This window comes from Nelumbo lutea, chromosome 7 (genome assembly GCF_056320005.1).
Source record: "Nelumbo lutea isolate HS-2025 chromosome 7, American lotus-T2T, whole genome shotgun sequence".
Classification (NCBI taxonomy): domain Eukaryota; kingdom Viridiplantae; phylum Streptophyta; class Magnoliopsida; order Proteales; family Nelumbonaceae; genus Nelumbo; species Nelumbo lutea.
In genome coordinates, this window is record NC_142690.1 from 28030522 (window position 1) to 28052069 (window position 21548).

Below are 21548 nucleotides of genomic sequence, written 5' to 3' on the forward strand. Positions count from 1 at the left end.
AAAAAAAAGATGAATATAAAGTTGTGCCTAAATGTTTTCTACAAAATTTATGTATCTTTTTGTATTATTATTTCTTGGGATTATAGTTGATAAGGGCAACTTTGGGTCTTATTATCAATAAAAATAATCTTTTTAAAAATAATTTCTACAATAGGGTAACTTTTTCTAAAAAATATCAAAAAATGGTAGAAACACCGTTCATCTTCTTTTTCCTTCAGACCACTAAATAAATCTCCCAACCTCTGGTCTTTATCTTTCTCTTTCCTCCTCCACCCTTCGATGGCCATGAAAGAGCTTCATCGTCGAGCACTACTTGGAGTTGGGAAGGCGGATGCCATGAAAGGCCGGCGTCCAGAGCTCAACACTACTTGGAGGAGTTTCGATGGCCATTGCCAAGATCGCTATGAAAGAGCTTCGTCCGCCTTCCACCTTCAGACAACTTTGATAGAATGCATGGTCTCTTTCCCAACCTTTGATGTTGCCAATTAATATTTTTTTTTACTCAAAATTTTGACAATAATAATGATTGATATGGAGTTAGGAAGGCGGACGAAGCTTCACCTTTCGATGGCCATGAAAGATTGGCGATCTTGGGCATAGAGGTGGATCTAAAGAAGAGGGTTCCGGTTTGAGAATGAACTTGTTTGTCCATATCTAGTTTGTTGAACTCTGGAAGGCAAACGGTAGCGAACATTATCCCTAGTTGAATTTTAAAATACCACTTATAAAATTATTCTTAGTTGAATTATATAATACTTTCATGAAAGCACTTATACGAAAGCACTTTTATAAAAGTGCTTTTATATAGTGCAAAAGCATTTTTTAGAAAGTACTTTGATGAAAGCACTTTATAAAAGTACTTTTATAAAAAAAACACTTTTAAGAAAGTACTTTTATGAAACTACTTTTACGAAAGCACTTTTACAAAAGTGCGTTTATGACTTACAAGTGTACTTTTATAAAGTGCTTTCATAAAAATACTTTCACAAAAGTGCTTTCATAAAAGTTTTTCGTAAAAGTACTTTCGTAAAAATGTTTTCATAAAAGTAATTTAATAAAAGTGCTTTCAAAATGGTGTATTTTGGAAAGTTGAAAGAAAATGAAGGGTAAAATAGTTACAAATGCTTATTCAAGTGCTTATTAGAGAAAAATACTTCCAAAGGTCCAATATAAAATAACAACATAGCCTTAACATCCAATATAAAATACTATCAAACGTCCAATATAAAATGCTTATTCAAGTACTTATTTGCATTGGGTGTCAAATGCAAATAAAGCCTTAATATCCAAAGGAACATCATTCTTCATACCAACACATTCAAAGAAGGAAACAAGAACTCTTCTTACAACTTTTTCAATATGCCACTTAACACCTCTAAAAGCAAAATCATTCCGAAACATCCAGATAAGATATAGAATAATCGCAGCCCAACACAGAAAATAAATGTTTTCTTCATTAGGATTCGAACTAAGACTATCCAGAAAAAAGTTATCTACTAATCCCTAACTTTGATTCCACAAACCAATGTTTTCAAAACCAAACCAGACCGAATGGTCAGACCAAAAATACTAGGAACCTGCACCTGATTGATTTCGTTTTACTCAAAAACCACTATTTGGCCAAAAACCATTGATTTGGTCAACATATTGCTGACTCGGGTGGTCGAACTGTCGAACCATTCCACCCAGGAACGGTTATTTGGTTATTTTTTGGGGTCTTTTACATTTTTTTTGTCAAAGCAGGCCATCCTTTTGGACCAGACGATCAGACTATTCGATCCGGGAGCCAGACCCAGAATGATTCCCTGTCCGGTCCGGTTTTAAAAACCTTGCCACAAACATCCCAATGATAAAGCAAACCAAATTGCTCTCGTGGAACTACAATAAAAGAATCAATGCATTACATCCTTAAAACAAGAACCATAGAAAACAGAATTAGTAACGCAATTAAAACTTGGGGTTCAAGCCAAGTTGAATATCTGGTTACTTAAGCTCGGCTTGCCTAAAAATTATGAGGCTCAAGTTTGAATCAAGCTAGAGACTTGAGATCGAATTTGGCTTGAATCAAAAGTTTTAAGTTTAAGATTGTCTCAGTTCGAGCTCAGGAATGAGGCTTATGAGCCTAATGAGCCAAATTTTATTAGGTTTGAGCTAGGTTCAATTAACAAACGGGCCTATATATTGGGCTCAAGTTCAACTTGAAGCTTGGTTTAGACCGAACTAACGTAAAAACCTCGATTCGTGTCCACCCTAATTAAAACCATGCAAAAAACAAAACAATGGCAGTAGTAACAATTTCTAACATCTCTCTATAGGAACAACTTATATCTCGGCAACACAGGAAGCTGTTAGACACTTAGATCTTACCAATTATGCCCAACCTCTGAGTAGTAAGTCTAGAAGCATGTTGTTCCCAAAAATAATAAACAGACGCTTTAATAGAAAATTTCCCATTTCTACTCAAATTACAATAAAACAGGTCCTTATAAGGGAGCAAGATCAAAATTTTGTCTTGTATTGGTCTGTATCACTGATACGTATCATATTGGAGCCTTCTTGATAAGCCCCTACAAGGGGTGTTTCGGGTTGGCAAGTGGTTCAGAGGGTAGACCGACCTTAAATCAACCCCTCCCAAAAATTTCCTTGAATTTTATCAATTTCTTCATTAACCCCATCAGGGAACGGGACCAAAGATATTACATGATTTGAGACCACTTGCAAAACAGACTTAGCCAACACCTGCTTGAGAAAGTTTTGCTGCCTTCCAAACATTCAATTGGGAAGAGATATATTCCAAAACAAAATTAACAGACAAATCTTTATTTATTTTTTTCAAAAAAGGGGAATACCCAAGTACTTAGGATCAATGTTCTAAATATCGATACAAGTCAATATGCCGATTGGGGTGTATCGACTTATGTCAAGCTACGCCCTTTTTATAGTTTTTTTATTAAACTGCTTTAGGGGGTTGGTTTAAGGCCCATCTACCCCTTGCATCAGGTCAGACCTTAAAACACCCAAACTATAGGGATGTATAAGGGGGTTGCCAATATGATATGTATCAGCCGATATGCCCTGATACATTTTGATACTTTGAACATTGCTTAGGATTATAATCCAAATTCCCCATAGGAAGGCATCTCCTTAATTTTTCCACCTTATGATTAACATTCTTACTACAAAAAATTCCAGATTTGCTACAATTAATTAATTGCCCCAACATACCTTAAAATTTATATATAATAACTAGAAGATTAGCAACCACTTCTATAGAGGCCCTAACAAATAGGAACACATCGTCAGCAAAAAACAAATAAGAAATTGAAGTAGCATTCCTACAAATTTTAACCCCTGGGTCTGACCCTAATCTTTAGCCTTGGCTAGGATCCTAGAGAGAGCCTTCATACCCAAAATAAAGAGATAAGGAGAGTGATGATCCCCCTGTCTAAGCCCTTTAGATGGATGAACTTATTTTGATGTAAGATCAGAAATGTGTCTAATTTTTTTTTATTTTTGCATTTTATTTTTAAAAATTTTAGTATTTAACTATGACATCATAGGTTGGCCAATTTGGGTCGGTTATAAATTTTATGTTCCATTTCTACAAATTTTCTTTATTATTTGTACTCTTTTTTTTTTCAGTATTTAATGATGACATCATGGGTTCAACTATTTAACCCCCATGGTTTAACTACTTACCCGCTACATGATAAAACTTATTTCATTTCCAAGTTGGTTTTAAAAGATAATTTTATATATTAAAATTATTGTTCATGGATTTAATTTAATCTAATTAGTATAATTTAAATTTTTAGTATTTAAGTATAACATCATGGATTCACTTCTTTGAATCAAAATGGTTGAACTGTTCACCTGCCACAAAGAAATCAGTTTCATTTCCAAATCTATTTAAAATATATGTTTCTTATACCATTAAAGTTATTATTCATAGATTTAATTAATGAAATTTAATGATGAGAACCATAAACATAGGATTGAATAGGATTGAATGAGAGAAAATGAGTTAAGTCTGCTTAATATGAGAGAGAATAGAATCGACTGAAAAGTGGTATTAGATTTACAATTTTAATCATAAAAAATCCCAATACCCAATGCATTTTTTGGCAAAATGGTGGATTGCAACACATGGATCATGAAATGTTAAGACAAAATAATAAAACACCCCACTCCAGCCACCGAGCGCAAAATTATAATCTCTAGAATTTTTCCAACATTTTGATGGTGTTTGGAAATGTAAGCGTTTTTTGGGACCGATTTTCAAGAAAAAACACCCATGCTTTCAAGACCCGTTTTTCACAAAAAAGCGCTTCTGCCATGTAGGCACTAAGCAATACTATGTTGTTTGGTAAGGTGATTTTCATCACCGTTTTTCATGTATGTACTGACAGGTAAACACTATATAGGATACACATCAGTCAACTGTTGGGGGAAATGGTTCACCGATGCATAAAATGCCAAATTTGATGTTTCATGCATCGGTGGGATCCCAATTTATGAGGCATGCCCGATTTTTCAATAAACACCTGAACCAAACATTCATATATATGGGCATTTGTCGAGACGCTCATGTGAATCGGACGTGACACCATTTTTTTGAAAAAACAGATACATTTCCAAACATCCCCTTTACGTGCAACACATGGTCAAATCGATTGACGGTTCAAGTACCTGGGTCACTGATTTTTTGACCAAGTCAATAGTTTTTAACCAATTCGCGGGGCCAGGGTTATCCTAGGCCGAAAATAGAGTCCACGTGATAATTCAAACAGTTCAACGTTGAATCACCAATGATTTAGACCTATTTAAAAGACCTAAATGTCACTATTTGGCACTTATGTGACCCTGAAAACCAAAGCGTATCGTACAATACAGATACAATAGGGTCAATACTCAATACATTCAAGTTTGAACCTTAACGGGAGTTGACACCAACATCACATAAAAGGATGGAAGATGGATAGAGATGGTGAAAGGGGGTTATAGTTGGCGAGAGAGAGAGAGGTCTCTTTTTTTTCCTTCATCCGGCCAATATATAGTATGGGTATTTTTTTAATGGTCTGACACTTAAAAACACCATGCAGATTGCAGCCTGCCCAAAAAGAACAGACCATGCAGACAGGCTGGGTCACCTGTAAAAAGTTTGACAGACCAATTGTAGGTTTGACACACCGCCCAGAACTTGTAGCTTTGTTAATGTAATTTCAATAGACTGAAATGTTAGTGGATAGATGAGATTTTTCAGACAATTGTTGGCACTTGGTAGAAATATTTGGGGCCTAATCTTTCAGGTCAAATGTCTAAGACTCAAGGTCAATTTAATCATACCAGTAAGTTGAGCTCAATTTTTATCAACAAGATGGCATATCAATGCATTCCAGTAGATTTCACCATTTTACCTTGTATTGGCATATCAACACATCGTTTTCCAATACAAAACTGTTCTCATAAGATTCAATTTAACCAACTCAATTTCCAATTTTTCCACCCCAACCCAAACAAGGTCTCATCTCAGTGGAATGCATTGAGATCCCCTCATAATATATCTAATAAAGCTGAGCATAACCTCATCATACATATATTTTTTTTTCCAGGCTTACAAAATGAGGATAGCACAAGTAACAGATGTTAAGATCATGATAACAACTAATCATATGGCCAGAACTCAGAAGAATCTGACCACTTTCTAGCTTGTCACACTAAAACCTGCTACTTGCTGAATATTATTACTATTATTATTCCATGGTATATCTATATACTGGGAGAGAGGAACACTTATGAGAATAAATCATGCATTAAGCAACACTGGGTGAGCCGAGCAAAAATGGAGGTAGATGATGCTCCAAAACAGCCAGGAGCTCTCTCCCCTGGCTTGACTCATCTACGGGCCTGCCGCTAAGCCTTCTTGCGGCTTCCACAAGTTGGCCCCTTAACCGCTGTGAAAACAAGCATCCACCCATTGCAAAACACTCCCTGTACAGAGGCAAGTATGTGATGGCTACCTTCAATGGGCCTGGGAGATCCCTCAGACACAGGGGAGACCCACCCCACTTCAAAATTCTCGTCACATTCACATAGTGATCCTGCTCATGTCTCAACCCATCTAAGAATGCTGCCTCGGACCAATGCTCCTGCAGGAAGGCCTTCAGATCTGGAGCTACAGCTTCATCTTCAGATCTTGCAATGCTGTCCGCAACAGCATATGTTGCAGCTGGGTCACCCAGAAAGTTAGAATGCAATAAGAACGCAACACCATCAAGTGATCCACCGCTTCGCTCGCCAGCAGCTTTGAGAATCTCTATGCTGAGAGCAGCAAGGACATGCTGGGGCACATAAGGGAGAAGGTAGGCAGCAATTTCTACTTGACTACTGGAGGTGGCTGCAGTGAGTGCAAGGCAAAGCTCCATGTCCCGGCAGCCCCTTTGGACAAACCATTGAACAACCTGCATGCATCCCCTCTCTGCAGCCCTCATTACGGGACCCAAGAAAGCAATAGCGTTACCCTCTTCCACAAGGCATTCCATGGTTCCTATCTTACAGTAGTGAGAAGCAAAGCCCAGAGCCAGGTCAACATCCACATCTAAGCTGTTCCTTTGAGCTATCTAAACAGATTAACCCGTGGTCGCCAATTGCACAAGAAAAAAAAAATGTGAGAGATAAGAGAGAGACAAGTCAAAGCAGATTGATTTGAAAGTTGTACCATATTTGAAAATTTGTGTTCAACTGCATAACATGTAAGAAAAACAAGACCTTTCCAGTTCCACAACTTTATCTTTTTTTCTGTATCATACATACAATAATATATGCTTCAACTTCACTATTGATTGCAGAGATTGACCTGGACTCTCCAAGATTACAGAATAAGACTATTGTTTGGCAATGCATGCCATGAATACAGTTCGTGATATGTTCAGTCTCATAAAAAGTTGGGTGGCCAACGGCTTTTACAGAAGTGAATGACACAGAAAACGAGTCCAGATTACCTGCCAACAAAATATGTTCCAACACCCTCTTAACATGATCTTACACACATCTCATACATAGTGGGTCCTAGTTTTATGGTGGGTCCCAGTTTAATGGTGAGATGTGTTGCATCAAATCATGTTGGAAGGGTGTTGAAATGTGTTATGTTGGCTGGAGATCCCAACTCCAGTAAAACAAGTCAACATCATAAAACATTTTTTTCCCTTTTCCTTTTTGTGTGTGTGTGGGGGTGGGGTGGATATCATGGAAAATTCACTTAAATATTCTTTTATTCTATCTATTTTTCTATGTTTATCCCATTTGTTCTGCCTGTCAACCAAAGTTATAACTAAGCAAGGAAAGGCAAGTCACATGGAAATAGAAAATTCTTGGATGTTCCAACAAGATATCCAAAGTAAATGAATCAAACTAACTGCCATGAGATGATTAAAACATTCAGTTTAGCAGATTAAAAAGCATCTATGAGACTCAAATCAATTTAACATCAACCAAATAAAGCAGGCAGTTATCAACCTAATACTTTTCTTAAAGGAACTCGCTGTTGTGATACTAATTGCTGAGGACCACTGGCCCTACAAATTATTGGTTCACCCATTACACTTAAATCATGCCCTCTATTTTACTATCCCTTGGAGTTTTGGAAATAGTAACTATAAATATCTAATTATTTCTCAGTTTCCCTTATTTAGAGAAAGCTCCTACTAAAGATATCCATTTTCCTATAGTTTTAGAGACTTGTAATGAAATGAAAGCTCTTCATTTATCTAAGTCTGCTAAAATGTAAGAGGATGCAATATTCATGACTAAATGAACAAGTGTATGTTAAGCTCCATTAGATGATTTACTTGGGTAATTAGTAGCTGCCTATGTTTTAAACACAAAGGCACCATGTTAGATATTCCAATATATTAAGGTGTGAGGCATAAAGCTATGTTCTCAAATATATAAATCTAATCAAGTGAAAAATAACAACTAATGTACAAATTATATTGTTATAACCTACACATCTAAGAATAAACTACCTCATCAGTCAAATTGTCAATAAAACAATAATGTCAACAGAAACCCAAAAAGAAATACACAAACACTTAGGAGCCGTTTCATAATGGCTGAATTTACTCTACTGATTTTTTATCTCAAAGGCAGAAAGAAAATTTTATTAAAAATAAAAGACCAAGTCAAATACAAGTGCCTTCCAGGTGTTAAGATAACACCCGACCAACATACAGAAAAAAAAAAAAGAACAAGAGCACAAAAAATAAGAGGGAACAAAGTAAAGCTCCCAAACACAGCATCTTAACCATCTTCTTCAAACAGATCATCGTGCTCATCTCAATCCTTCATTCCTTCTCCTCTACCACCAATTTCTCGCCCTTTCTCTCCCTTAACCCCCCAACCTTACAAACATTCCAACTCAACAGATTCCTCCCCATCCCTCCTCCCAACTTGGCTACATTAATAAACACTGCAGTCACTCTTCTGCTTAGACTTAGTCCTCCTTCCACCCCCCCCCCCCCAATCACAAATTGGCGACAATTCAAATCATTGCAAATAGAACTCTTCTGCAGTTCTGCTGTGGCTTGGACCTCCCCCCCCCCACTTCTCGACTTGGCTGCAATTCCATTGCAATCACTCTTCTGCTGCGGTTTGGCCCTCCTCCCCCCTCCCTCTTCGTTCCAGCTTTTTTCCTTTTTTGCTTTCTTCTCTTTTTGTGCCTCTCCCTTCTTTTTTATTTTTTTCAAATTGTTCAAAAGCAATTCTGGCGAAACCTTCTCCCCCCAGAAAAAATAGCCCTAGAGATTTCCCTATTGTAACCTCTCAGTCAACTATCTTACTCATCTCCAACTTCCTTTTTTCAATTACCTCATCCCTTCCTTTCTCAGGCCCCCCCTCTGCTTCCTTTTCTCCAACTACCTCTCCTAAACCTACTGTTTCAAACCCCATCTCTGCTAACAGCTCCTTCTTCTTTACTCCTGTCTCCTGGCCTAACCCTGAGATCCTCCTCCTATTACAAACCTTATTTTGCAAACTACTGTCCTCTGTCTTCCCCTGCTGCTTCCTCTCACTTCCTCGTTTATCACCAGCCTGATCTTTCTTCCTTCCAACTGAATGACTTGTTGCTTTGCCTTGTAGTGGATAAACTGATCAACAATAAAATATTCAGCGACAGTATTCAGCCCAGTCTTCCATTCAGCCATCAAGGATCTCACAACCTACTTAACAACTTTTTTTAAATAAAGCATTATGTATTAATATTAAAGTTCCTGTGCAATGAGACGTTGTACAGAAAAAAAAAAACAAAAAAACAAACAAACAAACAAACAAACCCCAGAAAAAGTCGCAACCTAGTTAACAACTTGTTCACTAAAAGGAAAAATAAGTCATTTAGTTCAGCCATTTAGTCGAAATGACAAAAGGGCAGAACAGAACTCCTGAATAGGAAGAAGAGGAAAAAAAAAGGTGTCAAGCTCTTCTATCCTGCATGTGTACAATGGTACACAGAAAACCTATTTCTGCACAAGAGACCATGAGAAGACAACAGTTGCAGAAAATACCAACAGCCCCAAACATAAAAGGAAGGTGCACCTCCAGGTAAATGTCTCCAACGCTTTTTAAAACACTTATAGATGCTAGAGCATTAGCACCATTGCTTCGACTCAAATAATCAACCCTAAGGTATCAAAAGAAAATACAAGAAGCAGCACAAGCCCTAGAGCTCTCATTTACACTGTATCATCATCATCATCCAAGCATTCCAACCATATGGGGTTGGCTACATGAATCCCGTTTTGCCATTCTGTACTGTTTAACGCCATATACATCATCATTTCTTATTACTTCAACCCATGTCTTTTTTTATCTACCCCTAGCACTTCTAGCTCCTTCAACTTGCAAGATATCACTTCTTACAGGTGCCACTGATGGTCCTCTATGCATGTGAACAAACCATATTAGTCTACTTTCTCTCGTTTTATCACCTATTGGAGCTACGCCTAGGTGCCTTCCAATGACTACATTTCTGATCCTATCCTTTCTAGTTTTCCCATTCATCAACCTCAGCATACACATTCTTGCCACATTCATTTTTTGGATATGCTTCTTAACTGCCCAACACTTGGTCCATGCAGCATAGCTTCCCAACACTCTCATTTGCATTGCATGCTCTCAAAAATACTAGAGAATTTCATATCCTTCTCACATATTGTCTTCTGCCCCATAATGTTATGTAGCATATTGATCTCTGTCCTCTTTTATTTGTGCCTTCTTCCATAATTTGTAATTTGGCTTCCATTTATCCTTCTGAGAAAAAAAAAAAAAAAAACAGATACTTGGCATCTCTGTATATATTTTCTTTCTTTAATTAAGCAATAAAATCATGTTACCGATCAAAAAAAGGACAGTAAGAAAAAAGAAAATAAAACTAACTCAATTCAATATCAAACTTTATATGGTTAGCAAGAAAGAACCATTATACATGCTCTATAAGCAAAAAACAGAGAAAAGATTAGTCCCCATTAGCTTCTAAACTGATCAAACTTCAGCCCATTAAAATTCTTGAGGCTTTAAGGCCACCGCATTGTCCTTCAATATTCAAATGTTCCGACACAATGAGAAGGATAACAGATTTCATAAAATAAATAAATAAATCCACTAGGGCTGGAATCTCTAAGTGGCTAAGATCAAATCAATATAGGCATTCTTTCAATATCTCACAAAAAACTTGTCCTCCAGAAAGCACTCCCCTAAATTAGTTAACCAGAAGATTTTGTAAGAACTTAGAATATGACCACCTAGACTACCCTACTCTAGTTAAACTCAACCGTTTAAAGATTCTGTTAGTCAGGTGTTCACAGTTTTAAAGGACATATGATGCTTATGCCTTGAGGCAAGGGTCAAGGAAAAATGCCTCAAAAGTCAAAACCTTGAGGCTCATACATGAAAGTAGAATGCACATTGTTTACAGTCTGAAATACCTTTCTTAGTGTGTGCATACAGGCTTGTATCTATGCTTCATTATATTTAAAACAATTTGAAGAATTATTCTACATTTAAAGCATTTCAAAGGTTAATGTCCCTTATTTATATGATCATTTATGCAATTATATGCTCTTCCTGTAAAATATATATACTCCTCTAGTCCATTTAAAGCATTCCTATGTTTACTCCTCTAATATATTCCTATGTTTTTACTTATGTCACCTTCATGTTTGTGAAAGTCTTTGCCTGCATCTGAAGGTCCTAGAATCTAACCTCACACCTTTGTATTTTTAAACACTGTGTGAGACATTACACTTTGTTGAGCCATATACTAATAAGTGATACTTTGTCTTAGAAGTTAGAAGTATTCATACAAAGGTTATTTTTGTAACAGTTATTCAAAAAATAAGGTATATGGTTTTACTATGTTTTATTTTCTTTGGAGACCCTTCAAAACAGGATATTTTGAAGTGGCCATACCTAACAACAATGGAAAATGTTCCACATGCTCCAGGGACCAAGCCAGGGAGAATGAGGGGATTAGGGTCAACCATTAAACGGTTCCACCAAGGAAGTCAGCATCAGCCAAATTTTAACCACTCCAACAAAAAGAGGTTAAATATCTATTCACTGGGAGTTATTAAAATCACCAACTTCAAAAAGAGAAATCATGGTAGATCAACTCCATCATCAACATTATAATGCTGATTAAAGACACAGATAGGTGAGGTCAATTTTTGCACACTCCCCAAAGCAACTCATAGCAAATTAGCTCACAAATAAGGTTATTGTTAGGATAAATAGGATATTTTTGATCTCCAATTGTCAATCAGTTTCCTTTTTAGACCGTAAAACTTAACTTTAGCCAGTTGTGTTGGATTAATTGTTTTCTGGTTTGGCTAATATATCACATAGATTCACCAAAAAAAAAGGTTCATGTAATAAATCAGATGATTCAATCATATGTTCTGGAAGACATCTCCTAGATAAGACAAGCTCAATGACAAAGCCAAGTCATCCAACTGCAATGTGCTACCACAATCTTCAAATTCTGTCATTTTTAACCAACTACTCTATACGGCATAGACCTCATCAAATAAAAGTAAAAAGGTACTGAGCAAATTGTTATGTACCCCCAAGTAGGGGTGGCAACGAGCCGAGCTTTTCACGAGCTGCTCAAGCTCAGCTCGTGAAAAGCTGGGCTCAGCTCGGTTTCAGCCAAGCTCGATTAATAGATGAGCCGAGCTCGATCCTACTAGAGCTCGGCTCGTGAGGCTCACGAGTTGGCTCAAATATATATAATATAATATATATATATAATAAAATTATAGAAAATAATATATACAATAAAAATATTATAATTCTTAATTTTTAAATATAAAATAAAATTTTTATATATAATTTTTATAATAAAATATTTATAAATATATATAATAAATATTTTTTATAAAATATAAAATGAGCCAAGCCGAGCTGAGATCGAGCTTATGAACTTTTGACTCGAGCCGAGCTCGACCTCAAGGTTCTGGCTCGAACTGAGCTCAAGCTCGAGCCTGGTACTATTCGGCTTGGCTCAGCTCGAATCCACCCCTATCCCCAAGATACTAAAAGGTAGATAATTAAAGAACTAGATACTGTCCCATAATTCAAACAGTTAGATTACCTGCAATAGGATGCGGACAAGCTCTGTGCTCCCAAAACGTGATGCTTCAAGAAAACACTGGTTGACATTGTCTGCACCACCTTCTACCAACATTCCCAGCAACCCCTGAATTGCAGTAGAAGAAATACCAGATGCCCAACCAGGGTCAAATGAACTAGAGAAGAGAGTGAGGGGAAAGCATGCCGCATCAAAAGCCTCTGTGAAATCCTTTCCTGTAAGCTGGTCACCAGCAAGATCTAGAAATGTTTTGAATGCTGACAACTGGAGTTGGATCTCAACAGCTGAACTTTGATTTACTTTATCCCTGTTTCCCTGACAACGGGAGTAGGAGCCTATACATTTTAGAGCCCATTCTGTAAATTTTTGGACCTTAGCTCCAGCTTCTGCCTTCAAAACCTCATCTCCATGGCATTCCTGGAGGCGTTCCTGCAACCTGATAAAGAAGAAAAGAGAAAACATGTTGGTTCATCTACCCAGTGAATTTTGAAAATACACGTACCAATTGGAGCAAAGAAACTGATTGCAGACTTATATTGGTAGTATAACATTGCAAACTATAGAACAAAGTTCAGTATTTAAACTTAAAAGTAATTCATTAAGGTTGTTCTGGGATTTTGAGATGGAAAGGAAACAAAACAAACTCGTTACAAAATCAGGAAATTTTAAATGACTAAACCTCCTACCCCCTTCGGATAGATTCCAAAATCTTTTAAAATGGAGGAAATACAACTTGAGTCGGGGTCCACTACTTTCTGATCTAGTGGAATTTACTGTTTGAGCCAAATTACAAAATCCTAAAAGTAATGGATTTCACATTTCCTTTTCAGTCCAGCATTTTTGTTTCTATCACAATCCAAAATCAACCTGACAACATAATATTAAAGATCAACCCTGCACCAACAGCAAACATAAATAAAAATGACATTTGAAGCCAAGATTTGATGCAACAGCAAAATAAGAAACCTCTCCCTTAGGCTGTGTTTGGTTTGAAGGAAAAAGTAGGGAAAGGAAGGGAAAGGTTGGGAAGCCTTTACAAACCTTGTATAGGTTTTCTCATTTTTCCCCTCCTTTCCCCACCTTTTCCTTCAAACCAAGCATAGTCTTAAGGAAATTCTTTTCATAGGAAGACCTGATTTATGGTTTTGTCTTCAACAGGTTTTACATTACAGTGGTGGTTTCCACCCCCCCCCCCACCCCCCGGGGTAAAATTATGCTGGAGGAAATATAGTGACAGAAAAAGTTGAAAAAGAAAATTCTCAGTATGGAAGTATGGAGAAAGGTGGGCTTTGAAACTATTGGAACTACTATTTTGACTTGATAAGTGATGGTTCAGGAGATGCCAATCCTATTAATGAAAACTTTGAAGTGTAAGAAAGGTGCCATTTCCTTTTAAATAAAATTTTACCTTTACAAATCAACTCAAACAAGTCAAATGATGTGACATTAGAATCAGACTTTGGTAGACGAGATATTTTATTGGTTGGAAAGTGAAAAAAAGAAATTTACCTTTGGGCCATGATAGTTACTGTATCTGCTAAACTCATTGTCCGGCTCTGACAGGCAGAAACACAGGAAGCAAGAAATGAAGTCCTCAGAGCTGCCCTTGTAAAGTCATAAGCACCATTGGCAATGATCTTCTTGATCAAACCTGTTATACCATGTAGCTCTTGTTGCGTGCTCAAGAACCAGATGGAATCCAAAGATATGCACAAGGCATCATTGAGAGTTTGAGGGTCTGCCAACAGAATCAGACTTTCTGCAATCTCCCAATCATGAGAGCTCACTGCACTCTGAAACATCCGGCCCAATTCAATCCTGTCTTGTCTACTAAGCTTCTTGTCATGCCCATTTTTCTCCTTCTTGCAGAGATCAAAATCTGCTGCAGACATCCTTGACTTGGGTTTCTTAGCACTGCAGCTACAACCACCAGATGTTCTCAAATCCTTACCCATCAGTGGTGCCTCCCTTGAGAAAACAACATTACTTCCTTTGTCTTTTCCGCATGAGAACAACTCGCCATCATCTCCGGGAGTTCCAACCCCATTATCATCGGTTTCCATTTCTGCACATTGCAGATCTTTAGGATTGGTTTCGTTTACCAAATGCAAAACCCCAGTACGTCCCACAGGAATGCTCTCTTCTTCCATTCTCCCCCACCAATGACGATTACCCCAAAATCAATATTTTAGAACCCAGCAAAGTAGCCCAACTGCTTAACTTCTGCAAATCGAACAAGGATACTTCTTCATGGGCCGGCAATTACACCATTCCCCTTGAACGAAAGGATAAAAAATTTCCTCCTTTTGATTCTCAATTATCTGTAGAACGAAATTCCTAATGCAGAGAAGAAAGTCCCAACCTTCGGCTAATCTACCGCCACTTAGACACGATTAGTGAACAAGGAAAGTAGCAGAAACCCAGATTCTTCTAGCACAAAAGAAGACCATAGATGAACTCGACGGTTCAAACTCAACTCCACAATATGGGGAAAAAGAGGAAGATTCAATCCTTGTATGCGCAAAACTCAATTCCCCTCTCCCCTCTGATGATTCAGCTCTCTAAAACAACCAACCAGAACCCATAAGAAATAACAGTAATTCCCCTCTTTTACCAGTCCGAGAAACCCGACTCCACGATACCCAGCCACCGCCAAAAAACGAGAGAAACAAAAGATAAACCCCTACGCCGTCGGTTTCAATAGTTAAAGCCCTAAAACCTCACCATGATCAAATCCACAGAAATGCCCTGAAAAATCAGAGATCCAATATCACCCAAATCAAACTCAAGCAATTCCATTTAAGCAGATACAGAACTCATAAAAGACAACTGAAAAAAAAATAATAATAATAATAATAAAGAAGCAGATGCAGATTTTACTTCAAAGAAAGAAGCAAAACCAATAAAAAATAGAAAATATGAAAAAAGATGCAGTAAATTGGCACAAAAAGAGAGAAAACAACAGACCTGGTTCAACGAGAAAGGGAGGAAAGGGCTAGTAGTCTGGACTCTGAACCCCCAGAATTGAGGTTGAAAAGGGTATCTTTTTTTATATCAGGAGAGGGAGAGGGAGAGAGAGAGAGAGACTGAGAGAGTATTGTATTGTATGATTGAAAATTTACAAAACAAAATAAAAATATATAGAGAGAGAAGGGTCGAAAATTTTAGAAATAAAGAAAATGAAAATGAGTCACCGGCAGACTACAGTCCACCACAAAAAAATGCCTTCACCTTTAATGGGTCCCACCCTAAGTCTTGCGGACCCACCGCAATGATTATACACCATCCTCCCCTTGCTTTCTCTGCGACTCCTCCGTTTTCCCAACCCAGTCCCATACTCCCACCGCCTGCATTTCGTTTGGTTTTTCTGGGCTTCGACTGCAATTGAAAAACTGACGCATCGAAGGTTTGTCGGATAAAATTGCAATCCACCGACCACCGTCATTCACTGAAAGTCTCTTAAATTCCAAAACCCCCCCTTGAATTATGAGAGTGTATCATTTTGCTACCTCAAATTTTGTCCATTCCAAAGCCTTTTAGATTTCAACAACCTCTTGAATAGCATACTAAGGCAACTTTTTGCCTTTATTATCAATAAAAATTTATAATTTTATATATTAACTAAAATAAAATATCCTTTTTGGAAAAATATCAAAAAGGCAATGGTGTTCGTCTTCCTCCTTTGCCTCTGTATTCATTCGAATGAATCACAAGATTCCGACAAGTAATACCCAAAAATGCTCTTCGTGTCCCATAAATTAAACCGGCGGCCGTGTCCAAGTGTCCATCTCCAAAGACTCACAGAACCTCCGGAGGTGCTGTGACATAAGATTCTGGCCATTCCTTATGAATCCACTGCTTGCCAGAGGACTGTGGATTCGTAGTCTGCAATGCTTGGCGGAGGATCATAGGATCCCAACCATTCCTTATGAATCCATTGTCCTTTCATTCCTCTCTCTCTTTTCTTGCCCGCCCATGTTGGTGTGCAAAACGGGACACGAACGAAGGGCTCATCCCCACCCAATGCCGTCACGACGTTCCGCCAAAGCCTCACCGGCTTTTTCTTACGGGTACAGCCCAAGCCTCGCCGGCGTTCCGTCACGGCGTTCTCACGAGTGAAGGGCTCAATCTTTCTGAAACTACTTCCGATACTAAACCTAGAAGACCCTTGATTGTCTTGCTCTGTGCAGACGAAGAGTTCGACTCCTCCTCCACGTCACAACGGAGACGCCCCACCGCTAGTTTGCTTTCTGGGATGTGAAGAGAATTTTCGATTATTACTTGACCGTAATCTTACTATCCATTCGCAATAATACAGACAAGCGGAGGAAGACAAGCAACCGCTGCCATTTCTTGATATTTTTCGAAAAAAGCTATTCTATTTTGATTAATATATAAAAATATTAATTTTTATTGATATTAAGGGCAAAAAGTTACCTTTATCTGCTAGAAGCCCTTATTTTAAAGTTACTTTAATTTGAAAAACCCCTTGAGTTGTGGAAATGTTTCACTTTACCATCTGAACTATGAAAAGTTTCAAATGTCCTTATAGATTTTACAGTTCATTCGTTTTTGAGATTTTGGGAATGGGAATTTGGTTAATTAGGTTTTGGTTCCCATTGACCAAAATATCTATGTTCTTTTTTCGGATTTATGGACAATTTATTTCCCTTATGTATCACTTATCCACTTATCCATCTCCCATGTAGGTAACTTTTCCACCTAGGTGAAAGTTGTCAACACTTTAATAAGGGCTTTTAATGGCTACATTTTCTTATTTGCCTAGGAAATAAAAGAATGTAGGTAAAATCATAAGTTTATCTTTCATGGTTACTTTGTGACTTAACAACTACTCTCTCTAGTGTGTGAAAATGCTCTATAGCTCTTGCTTGCGTTCTACACAAACAAGAAAAATGGTAATAGGTAAACCTAATATATTAGGCTCTATAGCTCTTGTAGGGGCATTTTTTTTACCATTTTAATTCTTTTTTACTCTCTACTTGAACTCAACTTACCCCTAGGAAAATCAATTTTGTCATGGGTCCCACCTGTTTCTAAAATAATATTAATGGAACCACAATCCCATTGACCAAACACTCCCCCCCCTGCCTTCAAAATCCTAAAAACCAATGGGGCCTTAGAAATTCCAGTTCTTCTACAAGCAACTATTAATCTAAGCTTAGATGTTCCTTATATCTCCACCATGACATGCAATGACCACTAAAACTCATGACACTTTAATGCACAACGCTTTTAGAGGAAAAACACAAATTAAGACAAAATTTGAAGATCAAAATGTCTCGGTATGTGAGGAAGAGGCTGTGGAACTCTAAAACAATATTGTGACAATAAAGAAATTGATGGTCATCCTAAAAAATAAAATTTTCAATGGAAAAACTTTAATAATCAAGGACTAGGCCTCATATACTTGGTGTTTTGCACAGCTTATTGCACTTCCAATCACAGGTTGCCACTTCAACATTGGAGACCATCTATGACTCGTATATGTGCAAATAAACAATCACACAATATTGAGAATGAGAGACTTGTAATCACCATGAGGTGGTTGTTCTATTTGAATTTATATAAAGGAGAGATTTACATATATATGTCAATTTATAGATTATGGAGAACGTAGAGATTCAAGCATATGATAAGATATACATGAGAAATAATAGGAGACAACAATTGTTGTTATACGTGATCATCAACCGATATTCCCTCATGATCATGGGCTTACAAGTCTTACATGGCACTCATGTACATTAAACTTAGACCTTAAATCAACAAACTGCTACCAAGACAAGGGTTTGATGAACAAATCAGCAAGTTGATTAGCAAGGAGAATGATTGATCAGTCCATGCCAGAATTTTGTAAGCCCCACTGTACAGGGGGGATGAATCCTGACCTTAAATTGATGCCAAATTTACGAGCAGGATGCGGTTTATAAGGGGGCTACTAATATACTATGGGGAGTTGTCATTCAGATTTCTGCATTGAGTTGCCAACATGTTTAGTTGAGCATGGTAAATGGGGTTCAAAATCTGAATACAGTGTTGAAATAGGTATGGGAAGAACATAAAAGTATTGAAAGTTTTAAAAAAGTGCAGATGCATGTATTAGCGTAGGCCAACCTGGTCTAACACGTGTGTGTGTGTGTGTGTGTGTGGTAGGCATGGTAGCTTCTTACCACTAGCCTAAGATAAATACTAACCTCACATCCTAACAAATAAGCTCTAGGAAAATTTGTTTCCGAAGCAATGTAGGATTTCAGGTCTTGCTTTGAATAGACAAGAGAAATCAAGTGGGAGAAAACGCAAAACACAAGAAAAAAATCTTTCCCATGTAAGTATATTTCAAGAAAAAAATAAAAATCTTGTAAAAAGAAAAAGCCATTAGAGAGAATAGAAATAAAATAAATTTATTGAATATTTCAATTCAATGAAATCTAATTATAACACTTAAAATTATTAACAAAGAATAGAGAAGAAATGGAGCTATGGAGATGGAAAAAAGAGTTCCGTCTTACTATGCTCTTCTGGCTTTTGGGTGTTTTAGATTTTTACTCTTAGGCAATGGGATTGCCCTTTAATGAGCACTATGCATCGGAAAACTAATCCTTTGGATTCATTTGTGTTTTAAGGCCTCCAAATGGGAACTTTTCTATTAAACTTTCCTTTTATAATAAGTCACATATCTTAGCCGTTTCAAATTTGTTTAAGTTTGTATTTTTTTGGATAACCTTTTCAATAAAATAAGGTTTTATAAGAAGGTTTAGGTTTTACTAGGGTTTTTACTATTTTTAGTAAATTTTACCAAGTTCGGTTGGGGCGATGGTTGTGGGTGCAGACCAGGATAGGACCGTGAATTGAGTTGGAGCTACTATTTACTTGTCTTATTTGTTATTTATTCATTTACTCATTGGTTCCTTTATTTACCCATGTCTTTCTTTCAACTATGGTTTCAATCAGGTCAACTATGATTCACATCATTAAATAGAATGTAAACATATAATTACAAAGAAAGAAGTTAGTTAAACAAACTTCTAAGAACATGTCATTACGAAAGTAAAGAAAGAAACTATCATGAGATTCATAGTTGTCAAGGTGATGCCTAGGCGACAAGGCACCTTTTAAGGCTCGCATTGCCTAATCGCCACATAGTTTTTTTTACTTTCTATTATATAATTTTTTGATATTATAATTATAAAATAGACATTATTAAACTAAAATAATCATTTTGGGTGTTTATGTACTAATTTCTTTTTATTGTTTTCTTATTTAATAGGGTTTAATTAACACAAACATTGCTAAATGTTGTATTGAACCCTCAAAGACTTCAAAACCTAAACCAATAAGTAAGGAATAACTTAAAATTCTAATCAACACATTTTCTTCTTCCATATATTCTTCTACTTCTTCTTCTTCTACTACTACTACCAATACTTTTTCTTTTCTCCTTCTCCTATAGCCTCAATTTGGAAGGAGTACAAATACAAATATGTAGAGTGCAAAACCTTGCATTTTGTATGTATTTGTACTATACATATTTGTATTTATACTCCTTCCAAACTGAGTCATAACAAAAATAAGGGTTCAGCCCCTATATTTTTTGAATTTTATTTTACTTCTCATGAATATGTTGATTTTCTATACTTTAATATGAACTTTATACTTTTCTTATAAAATTTATGAATAATCATTAAGAAAATATGGATATGATCAAGGTTAAAAATATTGCAATGTATCGGTCGATACAAGCCTGAAACAGGATAATACAAGCCGAATCATTTTGGTTCCCCTTGTTCTATTAATTTCATTAATATATATTTAATATTGAATCTCTCTCATTAATGCCGTTTATTACTCCTATATTTAAGTCTAACTTCTTCATTAATTAATCGAAAATTGTCTAAAACTCACTATGAGTTTTCAACATTTATCTTAAACTCACCACACCTTTTCAAAATGTATAAAACCCACCATGTCACTAAGTTGACGTTAACAGACTAAGGAGTGTTAATATAATACCATTTTAACCTTCATAAAAAATATAAAATATATACAAAATAAATTAACAGGTATTAATATATTACCATTTTAATATTTAGACATGAAAAAAAGAAAAGTTCAAAAAATATTTTCAAATATAAAATACATAAAAACATAGAAATTACAAAAAAATATAAAAATTTGTAGAAATTGCAAAAAAAAATATTTTCAAACTATAGAACTATAGAAATTGAAAAACAAAATTAGAAAATAAAAATTGTAGAGAAACACCAAAAATTATGGAAAAACAAAAAAAATTGCAAATAAATAACAACAGATATAGGAAAATTTATAGATTGTAGAAAATAGAAAATGTAAAAAGCATAAATTATAAAAAACACTAAAAATGAAAAAAAAAAAGAAAATTGAAAACTAAAAAAGACCATTTTTCCTCTAACTCACCATTCAAGGGTAATTTGGTCATAAAAAATGTTATTTATGCTGACATGGACACCTTTGTTAAGAAGAATTGACAGTGCACTAATAGAAGGTGAGCTTTGGAAAATAAAAACTTAATGACATGTGAGTTTTACACATTTTGAAAAGTTGTGGTGAGTTTAAAGAGAAATGTTGAAAACTCATGGTGAGTTTTAAACAATTTCTATAAAAACTACAAGTATTAACAATAACAAGACTTGAACCTTGGTCATTAAATTTTAATGCCCATAATTTTGCCACTAAACCAATCCAATTTGTTTGTTATAATTATATGTGTTTTTAGTTGTAAGCCAATGTTCTCTCTTCTTAGTGGTGCTTATTAATAAATGCTGAAATTAGTTATTAAAATTTATATACTAATAAATATTTAGATAATTATATTGGTTATTTGAAAATTGATGTATATACATTCACATTT

The 21548-nt window shown here is 36.1% G+C and overlaps 1 protein-coding gene across 2 annotated transcripts; it reads right to left on the reverse strand.

Moving 5' to 3' along the window:
* Positions 1 to 5574: 5574 nt before the first annotated feature.
* On the reverse strand, positions 5575 to 16860 carry LOC148845866 (ankyrin repeat protein SKIP35-like). Of its 2 annotated transcripts, none has more exons than XM_088954566.1 (4): positions 15872 to 16860; positions 14150 to 15388; positions 12644 to 13076; positions 5575 to 6620 (listed from the first exon to the last, which is right to left on the reverse strand). In XM_088954566.1, exons 2-4 carry the CDS (start codon positions 14788 to 14790, stop codon positions 5814 to 5816), a joined length of 1881 nt encoding a protein of 626 aa, XP_088810692.1. In that variant the 5' UTR covers positions 14791 to 15388; positions 15872 to 16860; the 3' UTR covers positions 5575 to 5813. The 2 variants fall into 2 exon arrangements, with proteins under 2 accessions (XP_088810692.1, XP_088810691.1); XM_088954565.1 differs by lacking the exon at positions 15872 to 16860 and adding an exon at positions 15608 to 15832.
* Between the last annotated feature and the right edge of the window lie 4688 nt (positions 16861 to 21548).